The 24098-nt window shown below is 40.1% G+C and overlaps 1 protein-coding gene across 8 annotated transcripts in view; it reads left to right on the forward strand.

Annotated features, from left to right (window-relative positions):
* IQSEC1 (IQ motif and Sec7 domain ArfGEF 1) overlaps window positions 1-24098 on the forward strand; it is a 306257-nt gene that overhangs the window by 205521 nt on the left and 76638 nt on the right. Inside the window, exon 1 of one of the 8 annotated variants that reach the window (XM_074198382.1) lies at window positions 441-548. The exons of 5 other annotated variants lie outside the window; for them this stretch is intronic. In XM_074198382.1, the coding sequence (XP_074054483.1) occupies window positions 484-548 (65 nt within the window). In that variant the 5' untranslated portion in view covers window positions 441-483. Of the gene's footprint in view, window positions 1-440; window positions 549-1007; window positions 15816-16368; window positions 16592-24098 lie in introns of those variants that run through there. 2 more of the 8 variants (XM_074198379.1, XM_074198384.1) reach the window with 2 other exon arrangements.

Genomic DNA, 24098 nt, shown 5'->3' on the forward strand with positions numbered 1-24098 from the left:
TCTTCCCCCTCTCCTTTTCGCTCCTCTCTCCTCCATCTTTCCTCCCCTCTCCTCTCCCTCCACTATTTTTCCTCTTTTCTCTCCGCTCCCCTCCCCTCCCACCAGTGTCTTCCCTCCCTTTCTTTCCCTCCTCCCTCCCCTCCCCTGTGTGTCTTCCCTCCTTGCCAGTGCCCCCTCCCCTCCCTCTCCCCTCTCCCCCTCCCCTCCCTCTCCCCCACCCCCTCCCTCCCTCCCTCCCCGGGCTCCTTCCTCCCCTGGCCGGCCGGCGGGCTCCCGGGTCCCATTGCTCAGTGCCCAGCGCTCCCTCGCGCAGCCCCGCTCGGCTGCGGGCTCGTGGCCGAGGCCGGGCCGGGCCGGGCCGGGCCGGGGCCGGGGGGCTGAGGGCACCGGGCTCCGGGCAGCTCGGGGAGAGGGTGGGCGAGAGGCGCGGCGCGGGGCCGGCAGCGGCGGAGGGCGAGGCCAGCCCCCGGCCCGGGCCCGGCCATGTGGTGCCTGCACTGCAACTCGGAGCGGACCCAGTCCCTGCTGGAGCTGGAGCTTGACAGCTGGTAAGGCCCCAGGGGCGGCCGGGGCCGGGGGCGCCGCAGCAGCCTGGCCAAGCCCCCGGCCCCGGCCCGGCCCCGGCCCCGGCCCGGCCCGCCGCTTGTCATTTCGGGGGGTGGCCCCCAGTGGCCGGGAATGCCAGCAAGTGGAGCGCGAGGGGGGGCAAGGCTGGTCCCCGGGCCGAGCCTGGCCTGAGGGAGGGGCGCACGCGTGTGTGTGGGAGAGTGTGCGTGCCAGTGTGCCCTGCGTGAGTCGGTGAGGGTCACAGGCTGCCCCGTGTATCCCAGGCTGGTGACTGAGGTCATTCCAGCCTGGGTTCTGCCCCAACTAGGGGCCAGGCACCATCCTAAGTTCTGTCTGAAAGTCTCCGAGTGTAAATAGAATAGTATTTGTGTGTCTGCGAAAGCCTTTCGTGTGCATTTGTGTGAGCTCCTAGAAGGGAGCAAACACACATGCTGGGGGGGGGGGATGAGGGACTGAGGAAGACCGTGATTACATGTGTGTGAGAGAGAACATCCGTGTGAATGCATCTTGGGACTGTGCCAGGCCAGAGGTATGCTAGAGAGACTCTAACTCTGGGTCTGGCGAGTGTCAATTAATTTTTGTATTAGTGCCTGTGTGGGATGAATATAGATTTCCTATCTGAGTGCTCAGGCCTCCCCTCCCCCTGGCTGACAGCACAGCTGCACGCTTGGGTTCCACCGCAGGGAACTGTAATGGGCAGAGACCAAGAGGAGGGGCCTGGTCACAGTGACTCAGGGCAAAGATCCCTCCTGCTGCTATATGATCTTTAATTTTTAAATGTCTCCAAATATTGCACACAGACCTGTTTCTTTTAACAGCTCCTGCTTTATCTCTAACCCCTAGTTGTGAACAGCCTTGGGACCCTGAGGGCATTGTGTTTGGGAGATGATTGTGCATCCTTGCTTTTCTGAAGTTAGGAAAACTTACAGCCATGAATGTTCTTATAAATTCCATCTCCTGCAGGAGAGTTAGGGAGCTGGTCCTTTTATCAACTTGAACTCAATAAGATATGAACTTGAGTTGGGTAAAAGTGGGGAGCAGAGAAAGTGTTAACTATTTTACCTAGGAGAATCTAATGGATGTATAATTAGCTCAATATAGCATTCTGATATTCTTTCTTCCTTGTTCACCTCCTTCCAGCTTCCTTCTTTCCAAACTAAATACAAGAACTAAGAAATGTCACCTTGGATAGCTAAATTACTTTCAAGTATGACAACCCAGTTATTATCTCCAGTCCCAAATGAGGGAAGGTGCACAGATCTTATATTCCTCCAATAAAGCCCCAATATCTGTCACCCATTTTGATAGAGTGATTGGAGAACTCTCTAGGAAAATAGGAATTCAAGTCCTCTGAAACATCTGATGATTGTTGCTCCTGAATAAGTCACTAAACCTCTCACTAACAGTTCTTTAGACAACTCTTTGACACTATATAAATTGCAAAGTGCCTGCCTGTATTAGTAGAGGGAATATTTCCATTTACATGAAATCACAGGGCTAGTCCCTTCCCTTCTCTATCCCAAACTCTTGGAAATGATCATCTTCAGAATCTCTCCTGCTACCCTTCCATCCCATTTCCACTGTTCTTTTCTCAGAGGAATTGGAGAACAGCTGTTCTCTAAGTTGGAGGCAGGACCAAGACACAGGCGCATAGAATGACCACCTATTTTTAAAATTACCCAGGCTGTATTTTATACTGGGTAAAGTCAGCCTCCTAAATCTCTTGTATTTACTCCAGTGCCCCTGGTTATGTGGTCAGATTTGGCACACTTTCCTTGTCTCTCACTGGTGTTAAGGCTGCTCCTTAGATCTTTATTTCTGTTCCCCTACCAACTTATCTAGCACCCATCATGAATTCTATTGGGATATAGATACTATGAATATTCTAGGCCACACATTTTGTAAATTAAGTCATCAATAAACATATAAAAAGTTCTTGTAAGTACCAGGGCAGTCACTATGCTTAACCATGGGCATATAAAGAGAAAGGCAAAAGACAGTCCCTTCTCTTAAAGAGATTATAGTCTAATGGAGGAGACAGCATGCCAAACAACCACATACAAGATAAATTGGAGATAATCAACAGAGGGAATTAAAGGGGATCTACAAAGGCTTCCTGTAGAAGGTAAAATTTTAGCTGGGATTTAGGAAGCCAGGTGATAGATCCTACATACCTCTCAAAGATTTTAAATGCAAGAAATTTTAAAGCTGAGTTGAATGAAACGGAAATGTTTTAGCCTAGAGAAAAGAATACTTAGTGGGAGATGCAATAGCTTCCTTCAAATATTTAAAAGACTTCTGTAAGCAGAATGAGACTTGTTCTCTTTGTAGGAAAAATGGGTGGAAGCTGAGGAGGTATATTTCAGATGAACGGAAGGAAATTTTTTTTCAACAATTAGCACTAACTAGAAGTGGAATAGGCTGCCTAGGAGATAGTAGGGCTTCTGCCTGAAATTTTATATGTGTGTGTGTGTGTGTGTGTGTGTGCTTATATATTTATATATATTGTATGTATATATGGAGAGATGTATGCATATATACATATATATTAAAAAAAATAAGCTCCTTGAGAACAGGGATTAGTCTCTTTTTTTATTTGTATCTTCAGTCCTTAGTGTCTGTTCCATAGTAGCTATTTAATAAGTATTTGTTGATTGGTTGATGGATCACAATCATAAAATAGCCTTCAATACAAAGAGCACTCACCCATCTGTTTGGCATGTTTTGGTGGGTGTAGGCTGGCCTGGAGGCAGGGGAATGGACTGGATGACCTTTAGAAGAGCCTATTGGCCTGGCTAGAATTTACCATCTCTTCCCAAGGAAGCTGAACTCTGTACTAGTTGTGTTAATATTGACACAACTTCAGCTCCAGAATAATAGCCTATCCTGACTGCCTATATCAACAGTACGATGGCTGAGCAAATAGGAGTTTAGGAGAGGGAAAAGAAAAGGGACTACTGAGGTTGCTGAAGATGAACTGTGAAAACTTGTTTCTTTGTATAACTGCCAAGTGGTCCCCAGCATTGGAGAAGTGTGACCAAGAGAGAAACCCTTGCCCTATAAGTCAGAGACCATTTAAAAAGAGCATTAATGAAGAACAGAATCTGCCCACCACATTAACCCCCACCTCCCACCCCATCCCCATTCTCTACTGGGGAAATGCCACCTTGAGAGGTCAAGGTCCTATGAAACATTCAACTCATATCATCAATGCCTGTCACATAATAGGTCTTTAATACATATCTGTTGATGAAGTTGCAAATGATCTGCCAGTTTTCTTGAGTTCCAGTTCAGACAACTATTATGTAAGTGAGGTTTTGGCCTTTAGTATCAACTCCCAACCTTGTGTGAAGGCAGCTCTCATGGGGCATATGGTCAGGGAACGAAAGACAAGAAGGAGAGAAGACTGAGGGACATGTCTAAATGTGTATATGAGGGTGGATCAATAATTAATCTCTAAGGTTCCTTCCCAATTTAGACATTTTATAATTTAATTCTCTCCCTTCTCCTAATCCTGCCTGGAATATTTCCCCAGGAAACTTAAAGAAAAAACACAACCTGTTCATTGAACCTGTGATCCAGCATAGCCACAGACTCAGGAGAGAGATTGATTTTGAGTGGAAAAGAAAGTGACTTAATGGAACAGGGGTGGTGGGCACTTAGGTTCTTAAATGTAATTTAGAGTTGATTCTAAAAACCAAATTTAATGAGCCTCAAACCCATCATATCTCTTGAGAAATTAATTGATATGAACTTGGAGAGCTATTTGTTTGGCCAACTCCAATCTGGTGAGCCAGAGTTGCTATCAGAGAAAATTGATGGAATTTATGGATAGTAAGATGGCCTACTGCCACCCAGCAGAGTGCATTCTATGTCTATTAAATGGCATTGTCCCAAGTTGGGTAGTTTCTTAGTGTTAAACATTCACAGGACACCTAAGAACCCATTCTGGTTGCTCCTGACAGGTGTGTTTATTCTGCTTTTGTGCTTGGTTTTGTGATAATAAATAAATGTAGCCCGAGTGGTGCCATTTTCCTTCATGTCTGTATTTGGAATAGAAAACCTCTTTCTGTGACTCTACCATTCACCTCTTTCCATTTTAGTTTCAGGAAAGCTTCTTTTTTTACTGTCCTCCTGGGGTATGGTTTTGATGAGGGTTTTTTTCCTCTTTTGTTTTAAATGGAGATGTAAGGCTTTTTCCTCTTTCTTAAAGCTGATGATGGTTGTCATGCACTATTGTTGCAAAAGTTGGTGCTGAGTTTTGTCACATTGTTTTTAACTGTTTTCTGTTTTATTGACTATAACTGTGTTTTTGGTGCTATTTGCTATATTCAGAGTCTTTCCATTTTGCCAGTTTATGGACTTTGTCCTAAAATCATTGGTGTTTTAATTCACTCTCTAAGTCCCAGCATATAGCCAGGATGAATGATGTTGCTCTGATAGCTTTATATGATTATTACATGCTTCATAGTTCACATTTCTAAGTTTACAAAACTTACTCATAACAACCCTATAAAGTAGGAAATGCAAGTTTTTCATGCTCATTTTAAAGATGATGGAACAACCAAGGTATAGCAAGGGCAAGGGACTTAACCATAAGCATGCTTAAGCATCAGAGCCCCATAAGCATCAGAACCAGGGTTCAGACTCACCTCTCAACTCCAAATCCAAAAGTGTTATTCTTTACTGTATATTTGTGTTTCTGTAAGAGGCTTACACTTAGAAGCAGAGGCAGAGCTGAAAAAAGCTCAGAAATCCTCTGCTCCAATCTTTTCTAGGCAAATAAACCATGGTGCCACCTGTGGAGGTTGATAAAACATCCCTTTTGGGGAGAAAGAGGAGAGAAGATTAAATAAAATTCGCCAAACAATTTAGCTGCAGTGGACATGAGACTTTTTGGAAAGACTAGGTGTCAGGGGTTATCTCCAGACTTCAAAACTGCTTTAACTATTCAGCTCCACAGCTGTGATTCAATCGATAGGACCTCAGCTATTCCCTTCTTGGTGCTTTGCCCAATCCTCTTTCTAGCCACCACAGACCCAACAGCTCCATTCCACTTTCCAGCCAGGATTCCCCAGTAAAGCAGTGATGCACTAACTTCATTCTCATTGATTTTTTTTTTGTCAAATTGGATGTTGTAGGTATACAAGAATACAGGCTATAAAGTTTTTTTTTTTTTAAGTGTGGTAGAAAGTTGAACCTGAAGTCCAAAGAACTGATTCTATTCTCGATATACATTAATTGACCTAAAGAGAGTCACTTCCATATGAACTTGGCCTTGCTTTTCTCTATAAGGAAGGGATGGGACATGATCTCCAAGTTGTCTTTCAAGATATACACTCTGATTCAGCTTCATGAATAAGCAGAAGGTAGTTCCTTCACTTTGACTGCTTTCAGAGATAACAAATGCATTCGGGCCAGTAAGCTTGGTCTTTGTATAGGAAGGGAGGATCATTTGTAAACTGGAATATCTGGAATGATTGAGTCCTTCCCCCTTGTTAGCACAAATGAATAGTCTTCCCCTGAAATGGGCTAAAATTAGTGCCCAGGAGGAATTTATCTGCCAACATTAATCTTCCCTTCATACAAGTCAGCTGTCAGAGCTGGAGTAATTCTAGGCTAACCCTTGAACTGATGAGACTGAGGTGCAAATAAAGGGAAGTCTTTTCACACAGGTAATGATAATGTGGTACCACATCTTTGTGACTCCAAATCCAGTGCTTTTCCCACCAATTGACCTTTAAGCCTTTCAAGATCATCCAGACCAACTTTTTCATTTTATAAATGAGGAAGCTAGAGTGACTTAGAATTTTCAAGTTCATAAAACTAGAACCATTGCTTTTGAACCCTGGTAATTTTGAATCTTTTCTTCCTTCCATTAATACCATATTCCCTTGTGCCTTCTTTGATACAGAATTAAAGAGACTCACTGTATTTCCTCCTTCCAATGAGTCATTTTTTTCTCTATATGTCAGTGTATACCCGAATAGGGATTCACAGTGTCAGATGTGAACTCTGTAGTTCCATCATGCTAATAAACTTTTGTTTTTTTCTGCTTGGGGACAATTTGCCCAAGAGGCTTCAAATCTTCATGCTTGACTTAACACAGTTGCCTGCTCCTATCCAGTGGCCCAAATTAAACAATAGAGACAGAGGGAAGATAGGTAGGAGGAAAAATTAAGGAGCAATGAGGTTTTTCATCTTATATTTTGAGGAAGTAGAAATTCAAAGTAGTGTAACAGATTGAAGACTCAGTCAAAAGAGACTAAAACCTCTGGGCTGCTGTAAGTATGTTTTTAAAATATGGCATTACAAGTCAGTGAACTGAAATGGTCCACCAAGAAGTGGAAAATTAAAGAGTGTTATGGAAATTGCATTGCCTGTAGAGTTGAGAAATTGCAAAATACAGGTTGCCTGCTGTTCAATTTTGCTGCTGGCAAGACTTCCTTACACCCTGTAGATGGATGGAATTGTGGAGTTGTTGGAAATTTAACAGAGAAAAGTATTTGTGGTATAGGAATATTCATAGAATTTTAGACTTGGAATGGCCATCTATTCCTCTGCATAAACAAACATGAATCCCACTCTCTCCCTCTCAACCCTCCAGCCCTGGCATCCCTGACAATGAACAAATAGATACTACTAGATTACTAGAAGTAATTTCTGTGATGGAGAACTCACTGCTTTTTCATCAAGAAGTCTGTTGGTTTTCAGGAAGTCGTAGCTGATTATAATGACCTGATGTATACTTCATGGACTTGGACACTCCCTGGGGCATTTGAATCAATTTCCTTTAACATTGACAATTTATTTTGGATTTATGGACCATTTTGTCAGAATATCTCCAAATAGGGGTGGCTAGGTGGCGTAGTGGAAAAAGCACCGGCCCTGGAGTCAGGAGTACCTGGGTTCAAATCCGGTCTCAGACACTTAATAATTACCTAGCTGTGTGGCCTTCGGCAAGCCACTTAACCCTGTTTGCCTTGCAAAAAACTAAATAAATAAATAAATAAAAAGAATATCTCCAAATAAAGTTTTTAATTAATTGAAGGAAATGCTAAATTCCATTTGGAAGTTAGTAAAAATAAAGATAAATTGTTTTTGAGTTCACAGGACCCCTCCATCCCAATAAAATAATGGACCCCTGATTACAACCTTTGGTCTATCCTGGTACCAGTAAAGAAACAATATTTGAAGCATCTTCTAACTAAATCCACTGAGAATTGCCCCTTTAGGCATTTAGAACTCATTTTACTATAGCACTCTCACGTTGGATGTCCTTAGAGTAATCTCTCCAAACCTAGACAGCATCATTCACTTCGCTTTCCTTAGCTTCAAAGCACATTCCTTGTACTTTTTTTGGTATCTGCTTCTAGTCCTTTGAAGATGTAAGTAAACCTTTTGCCAGTCCTGCTTCAGACTCCAACCCAAGGACAATGTCTTTGGATCTTCTCCCCTTCTTCCTCTGGTCAAACAATCCTCCAAAGGCTAAATAGTACTAAGGCTAGGGCAGGGAAGAGCAACTGAAAGAGATGCTGATGCTGAACCTGTCAAAGATTGGAAACTGAGGCAGAAAGAGACAAAACACAACCTTTGGCATTGGTGGACCAGGGACTTTAAAGTAGCTCATTATGAACAAAGAAGCTAAACAAAGAAGCTTCTCTCATGATCTTTTTAAATGTACAAATTTTTACACATCTATATCAGTGGGCACATACTATCTTATATCCTGCTCTTTTAACCTGATATTTCATATGCACCTTTCCATATATTAATATATTCAAGGCATTAGTAATTTTCAACAGCTTTTTTTTTATCTCTGGTCCACCAATTGTTTTAAATAAAATTTTGATAACCACCTTTGTAGCCCACTTTAACCTTTTAAAACCCTATTCTGAGAAGGGATCCATAGACTTTATCAGACTACCAACAGGGGTCCATAAGACAAAAATGTTTAAGAACCCCTGCCCTGGTATGTAATTACATACCAGATTTCGTTTAGTACTGTCTTATTGTTAGCAATTTGGGTTGTTTCCAATTTTTTTTTTTGCTATTATAAATAGCACTGCTACGAACAACTTCGTACAAATTACTTTTTTCCTTCTTTTGGATTACTTTCTTGAGTTTCATTCCCCAAAGCAGAATCAAAGGATATGAAAAGTTTTATAGTTCTAGCTAAGAATTGCCATATTGAACCAATTTATAGTACTACCAGCAATCTCTAAATAGACCTGTGTCTTTATCTGCTATTCTCTTCCCCATCGTCTCACCCCATCTTCTCACCCACTATCACCCAAAGCAGGATATGGCAGAAAGTGGGAAGGGGATCATTTGAATGGGAAGAGCAAGGAGTAGTAGAAAAAAGATGATAGAGGAAAAGTATAGTTATACTATTATAGCAGGAGTGCCTAAGGAATCTTCAGAATAATGTTTGCAAATGCATAAACTAAACTACAAAAGGGGACAATAAAAGAAACCAATTGTATTATAATTATCAAAATAATTCTTAAAAAGGTCCCAAACCCCAATTTAGGGATCCCTGTACTAGACTATAAACTCCATAAAGGCAGGGATGACATCTTTTTCCTATTCCTACCTTCCACCCCAATACCTAACTCTGTGGTCTCTACATAATAATTGTTTGTAGAACTGAATTAAATTGAGTACATGACCCTCCAAAGTCCTTTCTATGTATCTAGGGTATGATATTAGGTGTCTTGCTTTTCAGATGCTCTAAAAATAGATTCCATTTGTGAGATAGTATAGGCCACTTGGGAGCTTTTCCCGATGGCCTGGCATCATAAAACTTATTCCCTGCCAACCTGATAGAAAATTTCCCAAGAAATAAATTACATACTCCTTGTTCTTTTCAGGAAAACCCTTGATTGGAGGTACATATTGACTGAGAATTATAAAGTATGTATGGATAGGAAGGAGTGACAAATGTGTCCCTTCCTTTTCTTGCTGGTGTCATTTAAGGGGAGGAATATGCTTAAAAGCATAAACCATCATTTTTGATTCTCCATATGCCTTCCAGAGCTGTAATTTAAATGTGAACATTTTTTCTAATTAAATTTTTTATTCACTTAATAAAAAATGTGAAATAGCCTAGGAAGATAATGAGGAGTGATGCTGGGCTCTGCATGATTTTAATCATTTACCTGAAGCAACTCTTGCCTTGTTATCACTCTCAGGGAACATCCTTTATGTTTCCTTTATGTAGGGATTAATGGGCCAGAATCTGGTACTAGATAGAGAAAGAGAAGTGACTGATTACCAAGTGAGGCTCAGTGACAGAGATTTACACATTCAGATGTGAATAGGCAAGCTCTTTCTCTTTGGAAACTGCTAAAAGGACATGGTCAGACCTGGGTCTTTGCCATCAAACTTATTTCTCCAATGGCAGGACCTATGTTTCTGCCATCAGAGGGACCTCTTGTCCTCTTCAAACATGGCCATGTTGTCTCTTTTTTTCTCTATATCCTTACAACCTCGGGTACCACATTTTGTACACAGATAGCCCTGAATCTGTGATGCTGGTTAAGTGATTTGTTGTTGAAAGTAGCATCTAGAAAAAAGATTGTAATCTGCCCTGGCCAGAACCCATCTGGGTTCTGTTCCAATTGTTCCATTTTTAGGAAGAAAATTTAAAAAGATGCAGCACCTCCAGAGGATAGTTACTGGATGACCATGTATCCATACTGGATTTAGATCATACATATCACCTAAAGATTTTAAATGTAAAAGATTATTAAACAAAGTTGAATAAAATGGGAATGATTTAGCTTAGAGAAAAGAACACAGTGGTAGAGATGATAGATTTCTTTCAATATTTGAAAAGCTGCCTTTTGTAAGCAGACTGAGGCTTGTTCACTTTGTAGGAAAAATAGGTGGAAGCTGAAGAATCAGATTTTAGAACAACATAAGGAAATTTTTTCCCCAACAGTTGGCACTAACCAGAAGTGGAATGGGCTGTCTAAGGAGCAGGCTTCTGCTCATTACAATCTTTCAAGCAATGACTGAATAAAACCTTGTTAATAATGCTGTAGAGCAGAGGAATAAAGCATGGTTGGCTACTAAATACCATAGCCCTTCCCAGTGGAGCTGAACTAGATTAACTTGTAATTGGGAAATATTTAACAAAATAAATAAAAATATAATAAAACATAATATGTGGTTTTTCTAAGTCAGTAAGAATCCCAACAGGGATTCTTATGTAAGATTTAGTAGCCTTTATTTGTACTGGAGTTTGATGCCACTGTTGTTGAGAGGATTCTTGTTTAGGTTGAAGTTGGAATAGACAGATAACCTCTGAAAACCTAACTTTGAAAGTCAAGGTTCCTGATCCAGTTTTGTAGAACCCAGGCCATCTTTCTTAGGTTTTGGATGTTTTATGCCTCCCTTATTTTTCTCAACCTAAGCCATTCTGCCTAGTATGCAAAAGAAAGGGGTAACTATTGGATTCTATTCACCTGTTTTAGTAGGAAACTAAACTGCTTTATAAGAGGGAAAACAATGGACCCTGGGAGTCAATTTTAGACTTGCCTTTCATTGGCTTTATGACCTTGATCTAAGTATTACCAGTTTGGACCTTGCTTTTCTTCCTTGTAAAAAGGACCAGATGACCTCAGGCCCCTGCTAGTTCTAAAATGCTTGGATTATATAATTCCCATCTGGAAGATCAAACTGTCTGTTTTTGGTGTTTATTGGTGGGGAAAATTTAAGCTTTTTTTCCTTAGATATGAATGTGATCTGGTTTTGCTATTTGTGACACTCTGGATTACTTGAGCTGATTTGACTGATCTTAGCAGCTAGACAGATGTGCGCCTTTCTCCTTCAATGTTTCTTTCAGGCTTTTATGGTCATACACACATAATTTCCATGAAACATTCTTCAAAGACTAACTTGCTTTATAGAATCTTAGAATACCAGAATTTGACTGTTGATGGTCATCAACTAGCTTTGAATCCACCTAACTCTTAATTCAACCCATTAAAGATATATTATTAATAATAATTAGTACCTGAGGTGGCTAGGTGGCCCTGGAGTCAGGAGTACCTGGGTTCAAATCTGGTCTCAGACACTTAATAATTACCTAGCTGTGTGGCCTTGGGCAAGGCACTTAACCCCATTTACTTTGCAAAAAAAAAAAAACCTAAAAAAATAATTAGTATCATTCCTCACATTTACATAATAATAACAGCATATTTTATAACTAACTGTAAAGTTTGCAGAGCAAAACTTAGAGCACTTTAAAATGTTTGTTTTATAGCAATTTGGTTTCCCAGCTTGTATCTGTACTGGGATTCAAACCCAAGACTTCTGAATGCATGTCCAGTCATTTTTCCACTGCATCATATATCCTCAAATAGCTCTCATTTTTATGATATTTTAAGGTTTACAAACTTTTCCATATGATAACCAGTAAGGCAGAGGGTATAAGTGTTATTCATCCCCATTTAACAGATGAGAAAACTGAAAGTCATATTAGTAATTTTGTTCAAGGTCATACATAGAGTATCAAAGACAGGATTTTAACACAAACCTATTACCACGTTACCCTATGCTGAAAGTTAAATACTTTATGAAATATGAATACTTTATGAAATCCAGGCATGTTCTGCAACATTGCTCTGATTTATAGGAATTAGGGCCCCTCTCAAAAGAAAAAGAAAAGAGATTGGTCTGGCATTAATTGTTCTTGGTGAACCTATGCTGATTCCTAGTAATCACTTTCTCAATTTTCTCAAACCACTCATTCAATAATCTCTTTTTTCCCCAGAGACCTATGTCAAATTTATCAATCTAGTTTTTAAAATTTTTTAAAAATAATTATGTTTGCCTGTAACTTGTCCTCTCACACAAAAGGTGCTGGATTTGAGATCCAAGGATGTGGTTTTGAATCCCAGCTCTGCTATTTTTTTTATCCATGTGACTTGGACAACTCACTTAACCTCTCTAGACCTCTTTCTTCATCTGTTAAATGAGATTTTACTTGATTTACACTAGGTATTCTTTAAAATCCCCTGCCCTAAATCTGTAATCCTATGAACTCATTGAGGTTGTGATAGAGTGAGAAGAGATGAGATGAAGGGAGATGAGAACTTCTGCATTTCCAGAATGACCAGAATTGGTTCAATAATTGCATCTATAAATTCTTCCATTTTGGGGTTTGGAGTGACTGATATAATTTATGAAAAAACTCATCTAGAGCTGAAGGTGCTGTTTTGCTATCATGTCCATACTTAATTCATTTTTAGGGGGTTTTTTTGCAAGTCAATGGGGTTAAGTGACTTGCCTAAGGTCACACAGCTAAGTAATTATTAAGTGTCTGAGGTCATATTTGAACTCAGGTCCTCCTGACTCCAAAGCTAGTGCTCTATCCACTGAGCAACCTGGCTGCCCTTAATTCACTCTTGACCATGTTTATTTTATTATTGTTTTTAAGGGTTTTTTTTTTTTTGCAAGGTAATGTGGTTAAATGCCTAGCCCAAGGCCACACAGCTAGGTAATTATTAAGTGTCTGAGGTCAGATTTGAACTCAGGTATTCCTGACTCCAGGACTGGTGCTCTATCCACTGCACCACCTAGCTGCCTGACCATGTTTATTTTAGAAGAAGCTAAATATCTTCATAGAAAGAGAGTTGAACTAGGAGTAAGGGTAACCTGAATTCAAATACTACATCAGATACTATATGCCTCAGTGATCCTGGGCAAGACACTTTAATTTCTCTCATCTGTAACAAAGGAATAATTATAGCACCTATTTTACAGGGTTGTTATGAGGATCAAATGAAACAGTATATGCAAAGTACTAATCCAATGTAAGTATTAACTATCACTATAATTATTGTTGCCCTCTTTAGTCTGAAAATCCTTTTACTCAATAAAGACAAAAGCAAAACTGGTAGTATGAGTTAAATATGGTGGGTTTGGAGTTTTAGAGGATCTGGATTCAAATCCTGGAGAAGATCTAGGACAAGCCTGGGATACCTATAGTTAGAGATGTACTCTAGAGGTATACTCTAAGACTCTTTTTAGATCTAAATTTATATTCACTGTATATAAAAATTCTTTTATAGAAAACTTGTTAGAAATGAACAATGATAACCCATGGATCAAACCTGTAAGCCTGAATTTGTCTTATAAATTACACCTCTCAAGGTAGACAAAGTTTTGATTCCAATAAAATTTTATTGATGTCTTTTGATTTTTCCATTGACTATATTTTTGCCTGTATTCTTCTCCCCCTTCCAGAGAGCCATCCTATTTAAGAAAAATTCTTTATATATTCCTTAAAGAAAAAGGAAAGGAAAAAAATCAATATAACTGAACAATATTTAGAAAAAAAACATAAAATATATTCAGTCTTCCATTCCTGTGAACTCCCACCTCTGCAAAGCAGGAAAGAGATGTTTTTTCATATCTCTTGCTTGAGATCATGTTTCTTTTTCTTTCAACTTTTTGCAATGTTCAGTTGTTTTGTAATTGTTTTATTGTGGTTGTTCTTTTTATTTACATTGTTGTAGTTGTCATACATAATATTTTTGGCTTCACTTTGCATCAGTTCAAATAAATCTTCCCATGCTTCTTTGCATTCATCAAGTTCATTATCATTTCTTACAGAGATGTCATTCCATTCATGTTCCACAATTTGTTTAGCTAAGCGAACACATTTTTAAGGGTTTCACTACACACCTTCCAATGGTGACATGCTGTTTTTAGATTTATTTATTTTTAAATGTAAACAAATTACAGAAGAAACATGAAGAATGTAGTGCTTGTGCTTTCAGTCAATTTTTGGAGCCTTTGCTATGGAGGGCAGTTCAAGTAGCTAATGAATCTGTAGGCCAGACCAAAACAGCTGGTATTAGAGAAAATAAACTCTGTAAAGTTTTAGGAAATGTTAAGGCCAATAGAAAGATGCAATCTCATTTTAGTCTTCTCTCACCAAATACATTCCCTATAGATCCCACTTTGAATAGCCAAAATGCTCTATTTCCTCGACATCTTAATAATTCTTTGCCATTTTTACCTCTGTATCTTTACTTATCGTGCTTTCTTAACCTTCCTACTCCTCTCCATCTTTCCAAATCTTATCATTCTTCCAGTCACATCTCCTTCACAAAACCATTTCTCAGTACTCCAGACCTGATAGATCTCGGAATCTAATAGTGTTCTCGAAGAGGAACTGTTCTTAGAAGCTGTCCAATCTGGATTTTGGACAAGAATTCCTTCTACATCCCCAATAAGTAGTCTTCTAGCCTCTTCCCAAAGACTACCAGTGAGGGCAACTTGCTACCTCTGCAAGGAAACCTATTCCCTTTGGGGAAAAATAATTATTAGGAGGTTTTTCCCTTATAACAGCCTAAATCTGCCTCACTACTATTTCTCCCCACTGCTTCTAGTTCTGCCCTCTGAGCCAAGTAAAATCAATTTCATTCCCAAGTTGTCCTTCAAATACACAAAATACTACTACTGTGCCCCTCTAAATCTTCTCTATGGTAAAGATTCCCTATTCATTCAGCTTCTATGTCATCTTAAGGTTCTTTATGATGAATTGAAACATGGGCCTCCCACCTCAGGAGCTTCTACAGTAAATTGGATAATGGATATGCTGACATTCAGCCTAAGGCATGGAAGCTAGACAAAGGTCGCTTTCTGTGAATGGACCCTTCTGAGCAACTAATGCTTGTACATAGAAAGTAATTAGCAGAGGGTGTAGAAGAAATGTCATTTTAAAAAAAAAAACTTTTTTGAAAATCTTTTTAAAATGTCACCAGCTTCTCTTCTACTTTAATTAGCAGATTTTTGCTTCCTGGATTCACTCTAGACAAGGGTGGTTTGATTCTATTAGCTAGAAAACTCAATTACTAAGGAACCTTTGAAAAACCATTTGGAGAAGACTCACCTTAAGAGGACTGGACTAAAAATAAAAAGATCTGGTTCATTACTTCTCATCTGGGTTATTGAGTAAATCATTTAGGGTATATTTGTAAAATGGGCAAACACATGGGCACTACCTAATTTATGAGGATTGTTGTGAGGAATGCATTTGGAAAACTGGTGGTTTCATTACTGAATTTTTCTTTGTTCATTGAATATCTTGCATGACATAAGAATCACAGTCCAATGGTGAATTCTCATTGGCTAGGATTATAGATGGGTGAAGTAAACAATGGAAGGCTTGGCCAAAAGAGTTCTAATCTTAGGAAATCCATCCCCTGGGAGGAGCAGTTGGTTTATGGGTGTGTATGTAGAAAGGGAGATGTTAGTAAATCTCTGTTATCAGCTATTTTTTTCTTTCTTTAATGTAAGGAGAAAAATTGTGTTTAATAACACATGCAGAGAGGTGTTTGTGTGGTTTGGTTAGAGATATAGTTAAATGAAATTATATTAAAAGGATAATAGAATATGTGGTGAATAGGGTGACATTTATTATTTCCTTAAACAGATCTTTATGGAAACCACAAACTAACAGAAGGTGGGAAAGTCCTTAGTGAATTTCCATTCATACAAGGGAAAGCTTAAGACTTGACTTGAGATACCCAAGGGTAGCCAGAAGGAGACCAGAGAAGAAGAAGGATAGAATGAGCCAATCAGCAGAGGAAGAAGAGAATGAAGGGGGCCAATGATCCTGAGAAATTTTGACCTCCAGAACCAGCCCCAGATTGCGCCATGTCCTGATCATTGCTCTTAGTTTACTGAGAGCCCCTGAGTCTTATTCTACACTCAGTAGACCAACCAGCATTATCAATGAGGACCAGGATCAAGGGTTTTGTAAGTAGTGGTGGAATCTTGATTAGGAATGTCTAATTGATTTCTTAGCTCTGATGTCACAGTGAAATGATACGGATCATGGAAGTTTCTAGTTTGGAGGGTTCCAAGTATAGAAGATTCCAGAAAAGGGAGGGGGCATATCCATAGCAGAAACAACCAGAGGGTTTTGGGGGGCTATCCAAGACAGCTCTGTCCTGGCTGGCATAATAATGCCAAGCAGTAGCCAGCTTTGTTTCCTACCAAGGTATTATATTTAATTATATCAAGAATTCCCAACCTTTTTCCAGATAGGCAATCTGCATTTCATTTACTTTGACTTAAAATCATGGGGAGGGAGATAATGGTTACCAACCTTTTTAAGCTAGGATGGCCTCCTGAGGTGTGGGAAGCTCCCAGGCTTTGGTCTTCACTTATTCTTCTGCAATAGCTATTCTCCAAAGACCAGTGACCAAGTCTTTGGAGGAGTTAGCTGCCTGCTATCATTTGACTTTCTGTCACTTGCTGTGTGACATTTCTCGACCAGCCTGGGGCCAGAAGCAGTAAGCTCCATTTTTAAATGGCCATTTTTAGTTCTCTGGTTTATTTTAACCAAAGTGATTCCTCCAACTGTGAAAGAAAGTGGTGGGAAGATGTGGTCTGAGTTTCTGGACTTTCCTCTCCTCACTACCCTAGTGCCCTTTACAAATCATTCTTTATGTTTAGCATTTGCTACTACCATGACCACAGTTCTGTTGGTCCTTCAAGGATGCTGCCTAAAGCTCTCTGGGCAATAGAGAGACAAACTGTTTTGTTAGAGGGAGGAAAATGGTCCCAGAATTGCCAAGACATGCTGGGGAGTTTTTCCTCCCCTGGCCCTTCCTTGATGGAGAAATAAGTCATGTTCTGTAAAAAGGCTCTTCTCTTCCATTGCCCCCTATGGAAGTAATTCTACTTTAATTAGATTCAGCTTACCATTCTTGATGTCTAGAAGACTTATAAGGATTTGGTGTTTCACTAACTTTTACTCACTAACTTTGCAGGAGTTTTTGTGAAAAAAAATCACAGGGACAAGACAACACAAAGGAAATGAATCACATCAGCTATTAATTTTGGAGATATTTGGGGAGGGGGCAGGGAACTTTCTTGGAACTATTCCAAGCATACCACATAGGTCACCACTAGTAAAATCTATAGTAAGACTTGTGCTAATTTTTTCTGTTTCCCAGCCTCTCTGAATAGAATAATTAGAATGGTATTTGTGGTATTTCCTTCTTTACTCATAGTCATTAATAATGGCCTATGGTGGGGTGGAGGTAAGGGAATGAACCCCCAGGTATGTTGCTCAGGAGGTAGATTCCAGAAAAGAGTATCATGGTGATAGATTCCAGAAAAGAGTCTCATGTATCAGAGCCTAACACAAATCTGATTAAAATCCCCTCTTCATAATTGCTTAACCACATTTCACTACCATCTCACCCATCTTAGGCAGCAGCAGCAGCTGACATGCAGTATGCAGAATATAGAAATAAGTAAGGCTTTAAAAATAGTTTCTTGCTTTGAAACATTCATTGTTGATAGTTTTGTATTTTACACACACACACACACACACACACACAGGAATTTTGAATTTTACAATGCTGGATAATGAAAGATAACTCTGAGTAGACCACCAATGCCACAAAGACAGGATAGAGGGACAAAACATCTCCCTCAGCAGGGCTGACTAGCCATCAGCAAAAGTATAAAGTAGGCAAAGTTTATCTTTGGAACCTATTCAGTACCTTTTGGCAAACCAGTTAACCTCCAGTATCTAGTGCCCTGATGCTGTCTTCCTATTCTGTCTAACAAAACCTTTTCCCACAAAACTTTGTATTGTACTATAAATGAATGATGTTAGCTTTAGGTATTATCCAGCTTCAGGGTATTTACTTTTTATTGGGAAGTTAAAATATAAATTAAAATAAATGAAACTTCAGGAGCTAGAACTTTAGGCATCATTTAGGAAGCAAAATAAGTTTTATTGGGGAGGGGGTGCTTCAGGCTTTCCCAAGGTCCCTGAAATTACAGTATATAGGTAGTCAGCTATTCCACCTGCAATTAAAATGGATTTCATTAATAGCAGGAACTGTGTGCCATGGTCGTCTGAGCTGAAGGGGGACTGAGGGGTGTGAGAGGAGTGAGTGTGGTCAAGGACATTGACCCTTGAATGTATATTTGTGCTGATGTTAGGAGTGAAAGAATCCAATGAGTATCGCATTCGTAGTTTTTCCCCTCCTCTTTTTCCTTTTTCCTTCCTTCTTTCTTCCCCCTTCCTTTGGATGTGGGTTACTTAGGATGCATTGAAACCTTGACTTGGGAGAGATTCCCCGAAAGATGGATGTCCCATCTTGATTTGGTTCATGGAACCTGCTCCAGTGCAGGGAAGAATCGGAAGAGAAGTTTATTTTGTTTTGTTCTTGTGATGTTAACAAAATGCCTCCTCTTTTTTTTTTTAAGTTCAATTAAAGAATGGTTTTCTTATTCATTTTCTAAAAAGCTCCGATTAGGCTCAGCCAAAACCATTCCAAGTAATTGGACAGGACACACTGGCCTTTGCTAGGGTAGAAGTGAGTATGATTCATATAATTATACACTCTAGGGAATATGAGAGCTGGAAGGGACCACAGAGACTATTAATTAGTGTAGAGAGGGGGACTTGGCCAAGGTCACATTTCATTTGGATCTGGACTAGAATGCAGGCCTCTTGATCCCCAGTCTATGCTGCACAGTCACCTCTTTTTTTCTTTTTGGATTTTTGCATGGCAATGAGGTTAAGTGACTTGCCCAAGGTCACAGAGGCGAGCAAGTATTAAGTATCTGAGGCTGAATTTGTATTCAGGTTCTCCTGACTCCAGGGTCAGTGCTCTATCCACTATGCCACCTAGCTGCCTCAGTCACCCCTTTTCAAAGGGACTGTTGAGTCCTGACCTCTGATTTGGAACTGTAGCACCTTGGTATCTCTTTATTCCTCACAATAACCTCCCTCATACTACAGATAAGAAAAATTGAGGCTGAGAGGTTAACTTTTACTCAAGGGTCACCCAGATAGTAAATCTCTGAGGCAGGATTTGAAATTAGGTCTTTCTGACTCTCTTCCTATCAATTATTTCCTTGACAAGTGCAAACCTCTGATCCTGACAGCCTTTTTTGTGTGGTATAGTTCTTATTTCTCCCCCTCTGCCCCTACTATATTATAGTTAAGAGAACTGAGGCTCAAAAAGGTGAACACCACAAATTAGGGAAATCAGAGAACACAGGTTTTCAGGCTTCTACTCTGCCTTGTAACTTCTTTATTCAATTAGAAAATGGATTCAAAAGTATTATGAAAAGTATAAAATGTACATATGAGAAAGGATTAAATCATAGAATGATAGACCAGAGTGAGATAGTAGAAGCTATCTACCAACTTCCTTTTTTTGTAAAAAAAAGATGAAAAAACTGAAGTCAGACATTCAATGACTGGTCTGTTGTCTCACAATGAACTCCCAAGACCAGTCCTCTCTCCACTGTATTAATTCTGTTTCTCCAAGGACTAGGCAGCTTCCCTTGAAGTCACTCTCAAAATTCCCTTGCCTGTCCACTACCAGACCCATTCTTAACTATTTGTTTTTCACTCTCCTCTTGGCACTGTTCAGAATGCACCTCACTGCAGGAGACTTGAGGGCAGTGTCTCCCCCTACCCCAATGTTCTAAAGCCAAGAATAAAACTAATTAGAGCCATGAATGTAAATTCTGGGCCTCAGACCAACATTTCCAGAAGGGGCCTCCTTCCTTTTTAAATTGCAAGGGTAAAAAAAGCCAGATTTCCCAACAGAATAAGGCCTCTTCCTGTCCTGGTCCTCACAGGAAAGTTGGGATCCTTCACATAGCCATGGAAGAGGCCAGCTCCTTCCCCATGTTAGAGGTGAGGGCATCCTTGCATAATAGGAGGCAGTGCAGCATAACAGATAGGGATTAGGGACCAGGACCTCTGACATTCTTGTTCTGTCTTTACTCCTGTAAAGTCCTGTGACTTTGGGCAAGTCACTGAACCTCTCCTTGTTTCATTTTCTCCATCTGTTAAAAGCAGTTAACAACAAACTTCTCCAAAGGAGAACCACTGGAATGGAAAGGGAGGGAACCTGAAACCCTACCCTAAAAGCAGACTTAAAAGTCCTTAAGAATGTTTAACCTGGGGGGCGGCTAAGTGGCACAGTGGATCAAACACTGGCCTTGGAGTCAGGAGTACCTGAGTTCAAATCCAGCCTCAGACACTTAATAATTACCTAGCTGTGTGGCCTTGGGCAAGCCATTTAACCCCATTGCCTTGCAAAAACCTATAAAAAAAAAAAATGAGACCTGTTGAGAAATGAAAAATGGGGGCGGCTAGGTGGCGTAGTGGATAAAGCACCCGCCTTGGAGTCAGGAGTACCTGAGTTCAAATCCAGCCTCAGACACTTAATAATTACCTAGTTGTATGGCCTTGGGCAAACCACTTAACTCCATTTGCCTTGCAAAAAACCTTTAAAAAAAAAAAAAAGAAAAAGAGAAATGAAAATGGCTCCCTGGTTAAATAGTGAGCTCCCCATGACCAGAGTTCTTCCAGTAGAAGCCAAGTCTTGGAGTAGAGGGTGGGGGGAGACATAATTTAGAGGGCATGCATACTTCAGGTAGAGTTGTAGGATCTGGATTATCTCCTCCATAGGACACGGAGGAAGCAGTGTTGAGTATGAATTAGGAGACCTGGCTTCAAATTCTTGGCCTTCTACTTATCTGTGTGAGGATGGGCTCCTTTGAAAAACTAAAGGGCTGAATTAAGAAGTTGTGATTTGCCTCACCATTACAGAGGCATAGGTCTTTTCCAACTGATAGACACTGTTATAATGAATAGAAATAGTGTAGATCCAGTATGATAATTGTGTATTTTCAAGCTAAAACATGCCATTCAAATAGCATCTCATTGTTTAGGTTGCAGGCCTAGAAAGAAAACTCTGTTGTACAACTCAGACAACTCCACATCCTAACTCCTCATAGAGTATACTATCCACTGGTGGGTACTACCAAGGAGAATACCTATTGGTTGGTACTGCCAAGGAGAGACTTACACACTCCCCTGTCAAAACACCCTTACAAGGAGGTAGTTTTGACAGGTGGGTTTGTAAGCCTCTCCTTGCCCACCTCCACACTTCAGGCAAATGAAAGCCTTTAGGAAGGAAGGGATAAATGGGGGCAGGGGGGGGGGGTATGCTTCCTGACTTGTAAAGTACCTGACTATCATCAGGTCACCCCAACTTGCTGTTCTAAAGGAGGAAGGAAAAGACAGAATCTGGTGTCAGATTGGAATAGAGCAGAAGGGAAAGACTGAGAAACTGGAAGCATCAATATTTCAGGAGATTTTGTTTTGCCTTGGACTGTGCAGACTGCTTGGAGTCTGGACTAAAGTTTCTGGCAAGTGGTATTTAACCACAGTCATCCTTTCAAAACTGCTTGCTTCCTCTAGGAGCAGAGAGGGAACTTGACAGGCTCAGCCTGGAGAATGGCTTCACCATCCAATGCGGCCAGCCAGGCCGCAGACTTGTCTGTTGTTCTTTCTCTGAGGACCTATTCATAATGCTCAGGCGCTCCCTCTCCTGCTTATTTGCTCACGCATGCACACGTCCTCAGTTCCTTGACCCAAAGAAGGTCCTGACCCAGCTCCTTCACCTAATGTCTCATTTCTTTTCTCTCCCCACCCAACCCCCCAGCATAGGGGCCTCCAGAGGTACTGCCCAGACCCTTTTCTTGCTCTTTGTTCTAAAGAAATTGGAACCTATGCCCCCATTGCCCCTGTCCATGCTTCCTCTGACTAACATTTTTCTTAGGAAAAATCATCCATGACTTCACAGTCCATAATTAAAAACACTCATTGATGAAGGCTGTGGACTTAGAGCTTTCATTCTGACTCACTTCTGGAATCAGAAAGTTCTCTCCCCATCCTCTTCTGTCTGCCAGCCTCCTGAGCACTTCAGGCCCCCGAGCCTGTTTATAGAGGGACTGTACCCAGATTGCTGAGCTATACTATCTCACTTAGCCTTTCAGCCCAAGACTTTCCTGTAACCTCCTCCTTTCTTTTAGTCTTGGCCTGGATCTTCTCCGACCAGGTCCTCATAGCTCTTAGTGTTTCAGTCAAGAGGCACAACTCACAAGAGTCAGCAGCCACTTTCTTGCTGTTTTATCTAAAAGGCCAAACAGACCCCTTACAACTTCTATAGATTCCTCTTTCCTATTGTTTCCCCAGGGCCCTGAAGGTCATAGAAAATATGATACATATTTCTTGCTTTCCTGAATATCCATAGTCACAGGGTTTTGAGACATCCACTTCTCCCTTCCCCCCAAACCAAGCCCCACCCCAACATTCTCCCACATTAACTACTGAAAAAAAATCTCTATTTGGAAACAATTTGAAAGCAAAGGGGTGGGGACTTGGGAGTTTATTTTTGAAGTGAGTCAGAGATTGTAGTGAATATTCTGAGAAGAGACTGACTGGAGTTAGTGGATAGATTTTACACTCTGGAGCAATCAATGATGTCTACTTATTCTTCCACATATTGGAAGACAATCTTGTTATTATGGTTGTGTGTGTGTATATACATACATACATACACACACACACACACACACACACACACACCTACGCAACTTTTAATCTTTTCCTTTCCAGGCTAGACACCTTTAGTTCTTTCAGTTGCTCTTCAGGTAAGGTCCATTCCAGACATTTCAACATTCTACTGTGGGGCTACGTTCAGACATACTCTGGTTAGTTAGTGTTCCAAATGTTGATCTCACTTTTCTATAGACCAAGAGAGTTTGCTCTTGAAAGATCCTAGAGGATCTTCCAATTTTTACTATTATACATTTTTACTATTGTGATTCTTTGTGGCTTAACTAGTACAACGTATTATGGGATTGTTATTCCTTATGAAATAAGTGGAATGAAGAAAAGGAGTCATTAAAAAAGGTGTAGTCAAGGGGTGTTTGTGGAACAGTGAGAAAAGGCATTTTTTATAACTTTATCTTAGTGATAGTGGAGAAATTTATGGGTTGCATCTGATTCTACAGGCATTTTTAATACTTATATATAGTTCATTTTTAGTAGCTCAGAAAAGGTAGCTTTTCCTCCAAAAATTGTATTAATCCCTGAAAAAAAAATTCTCCATTTTATTATTTACTTATCCATTGTTATGATGAATAGAAAGAATATGGTTTGGAAACCTGGAACAGCATGTGTATGAATCTCAGAAGCCATGTGCTTTCCTAATCAGTGACTGGGATGTTAGATTGGGGAAGGTCAACAAACTTTAACATTCAGATTGCTAATATTTTTTTCTTTTTCTACTGTGGAGGAGGAAGAATCAGTAACCATAATTACTTCTCTACTCTTTCAGAGGTCAGGTGCATGATGTCAGAAGCCAAGAGGAATCTGGCAATAATGGTATAGATTGAGAGCAGGAAGATGTAGCATTTTCTCTTTTTAAAAAAATTAATGATATATTTTTAACATCATCTTAATTTCTCAATAATCCCTCCTCCCCATTGAGAGCATCATTCCTTATAACAAAGAGGAAAATAGGGGGAAAAAACAGTTCAGCAAAATTAACCAAAACATGAACCAAGTCTGGAAGTCTATATAGTGTTCTATTACTTCTGCAAGGTAAAGAGGAAGGTATATTTTCCCATCTTGTCTCTATCTCTTGTCAGTATAAAAGAATATTTTA

The sequence above is a fragment of the Macrotis lagotis genome, chromosome 8, assembly GCF_037893015.1.
Source record: "Macrotis lagotis isolate mMagLag1 chromosome 8, bilby.v1.9.chrom.fasta, whole genome shotgun sequence".
Classification (NCBI taxonomy): domain Eukaryota; kingdom Metazoa; phylum Chordata; class Mammalia; order Peramelemorphia; family Peramelidae; genus Macrotis; species Macrotis lagotis.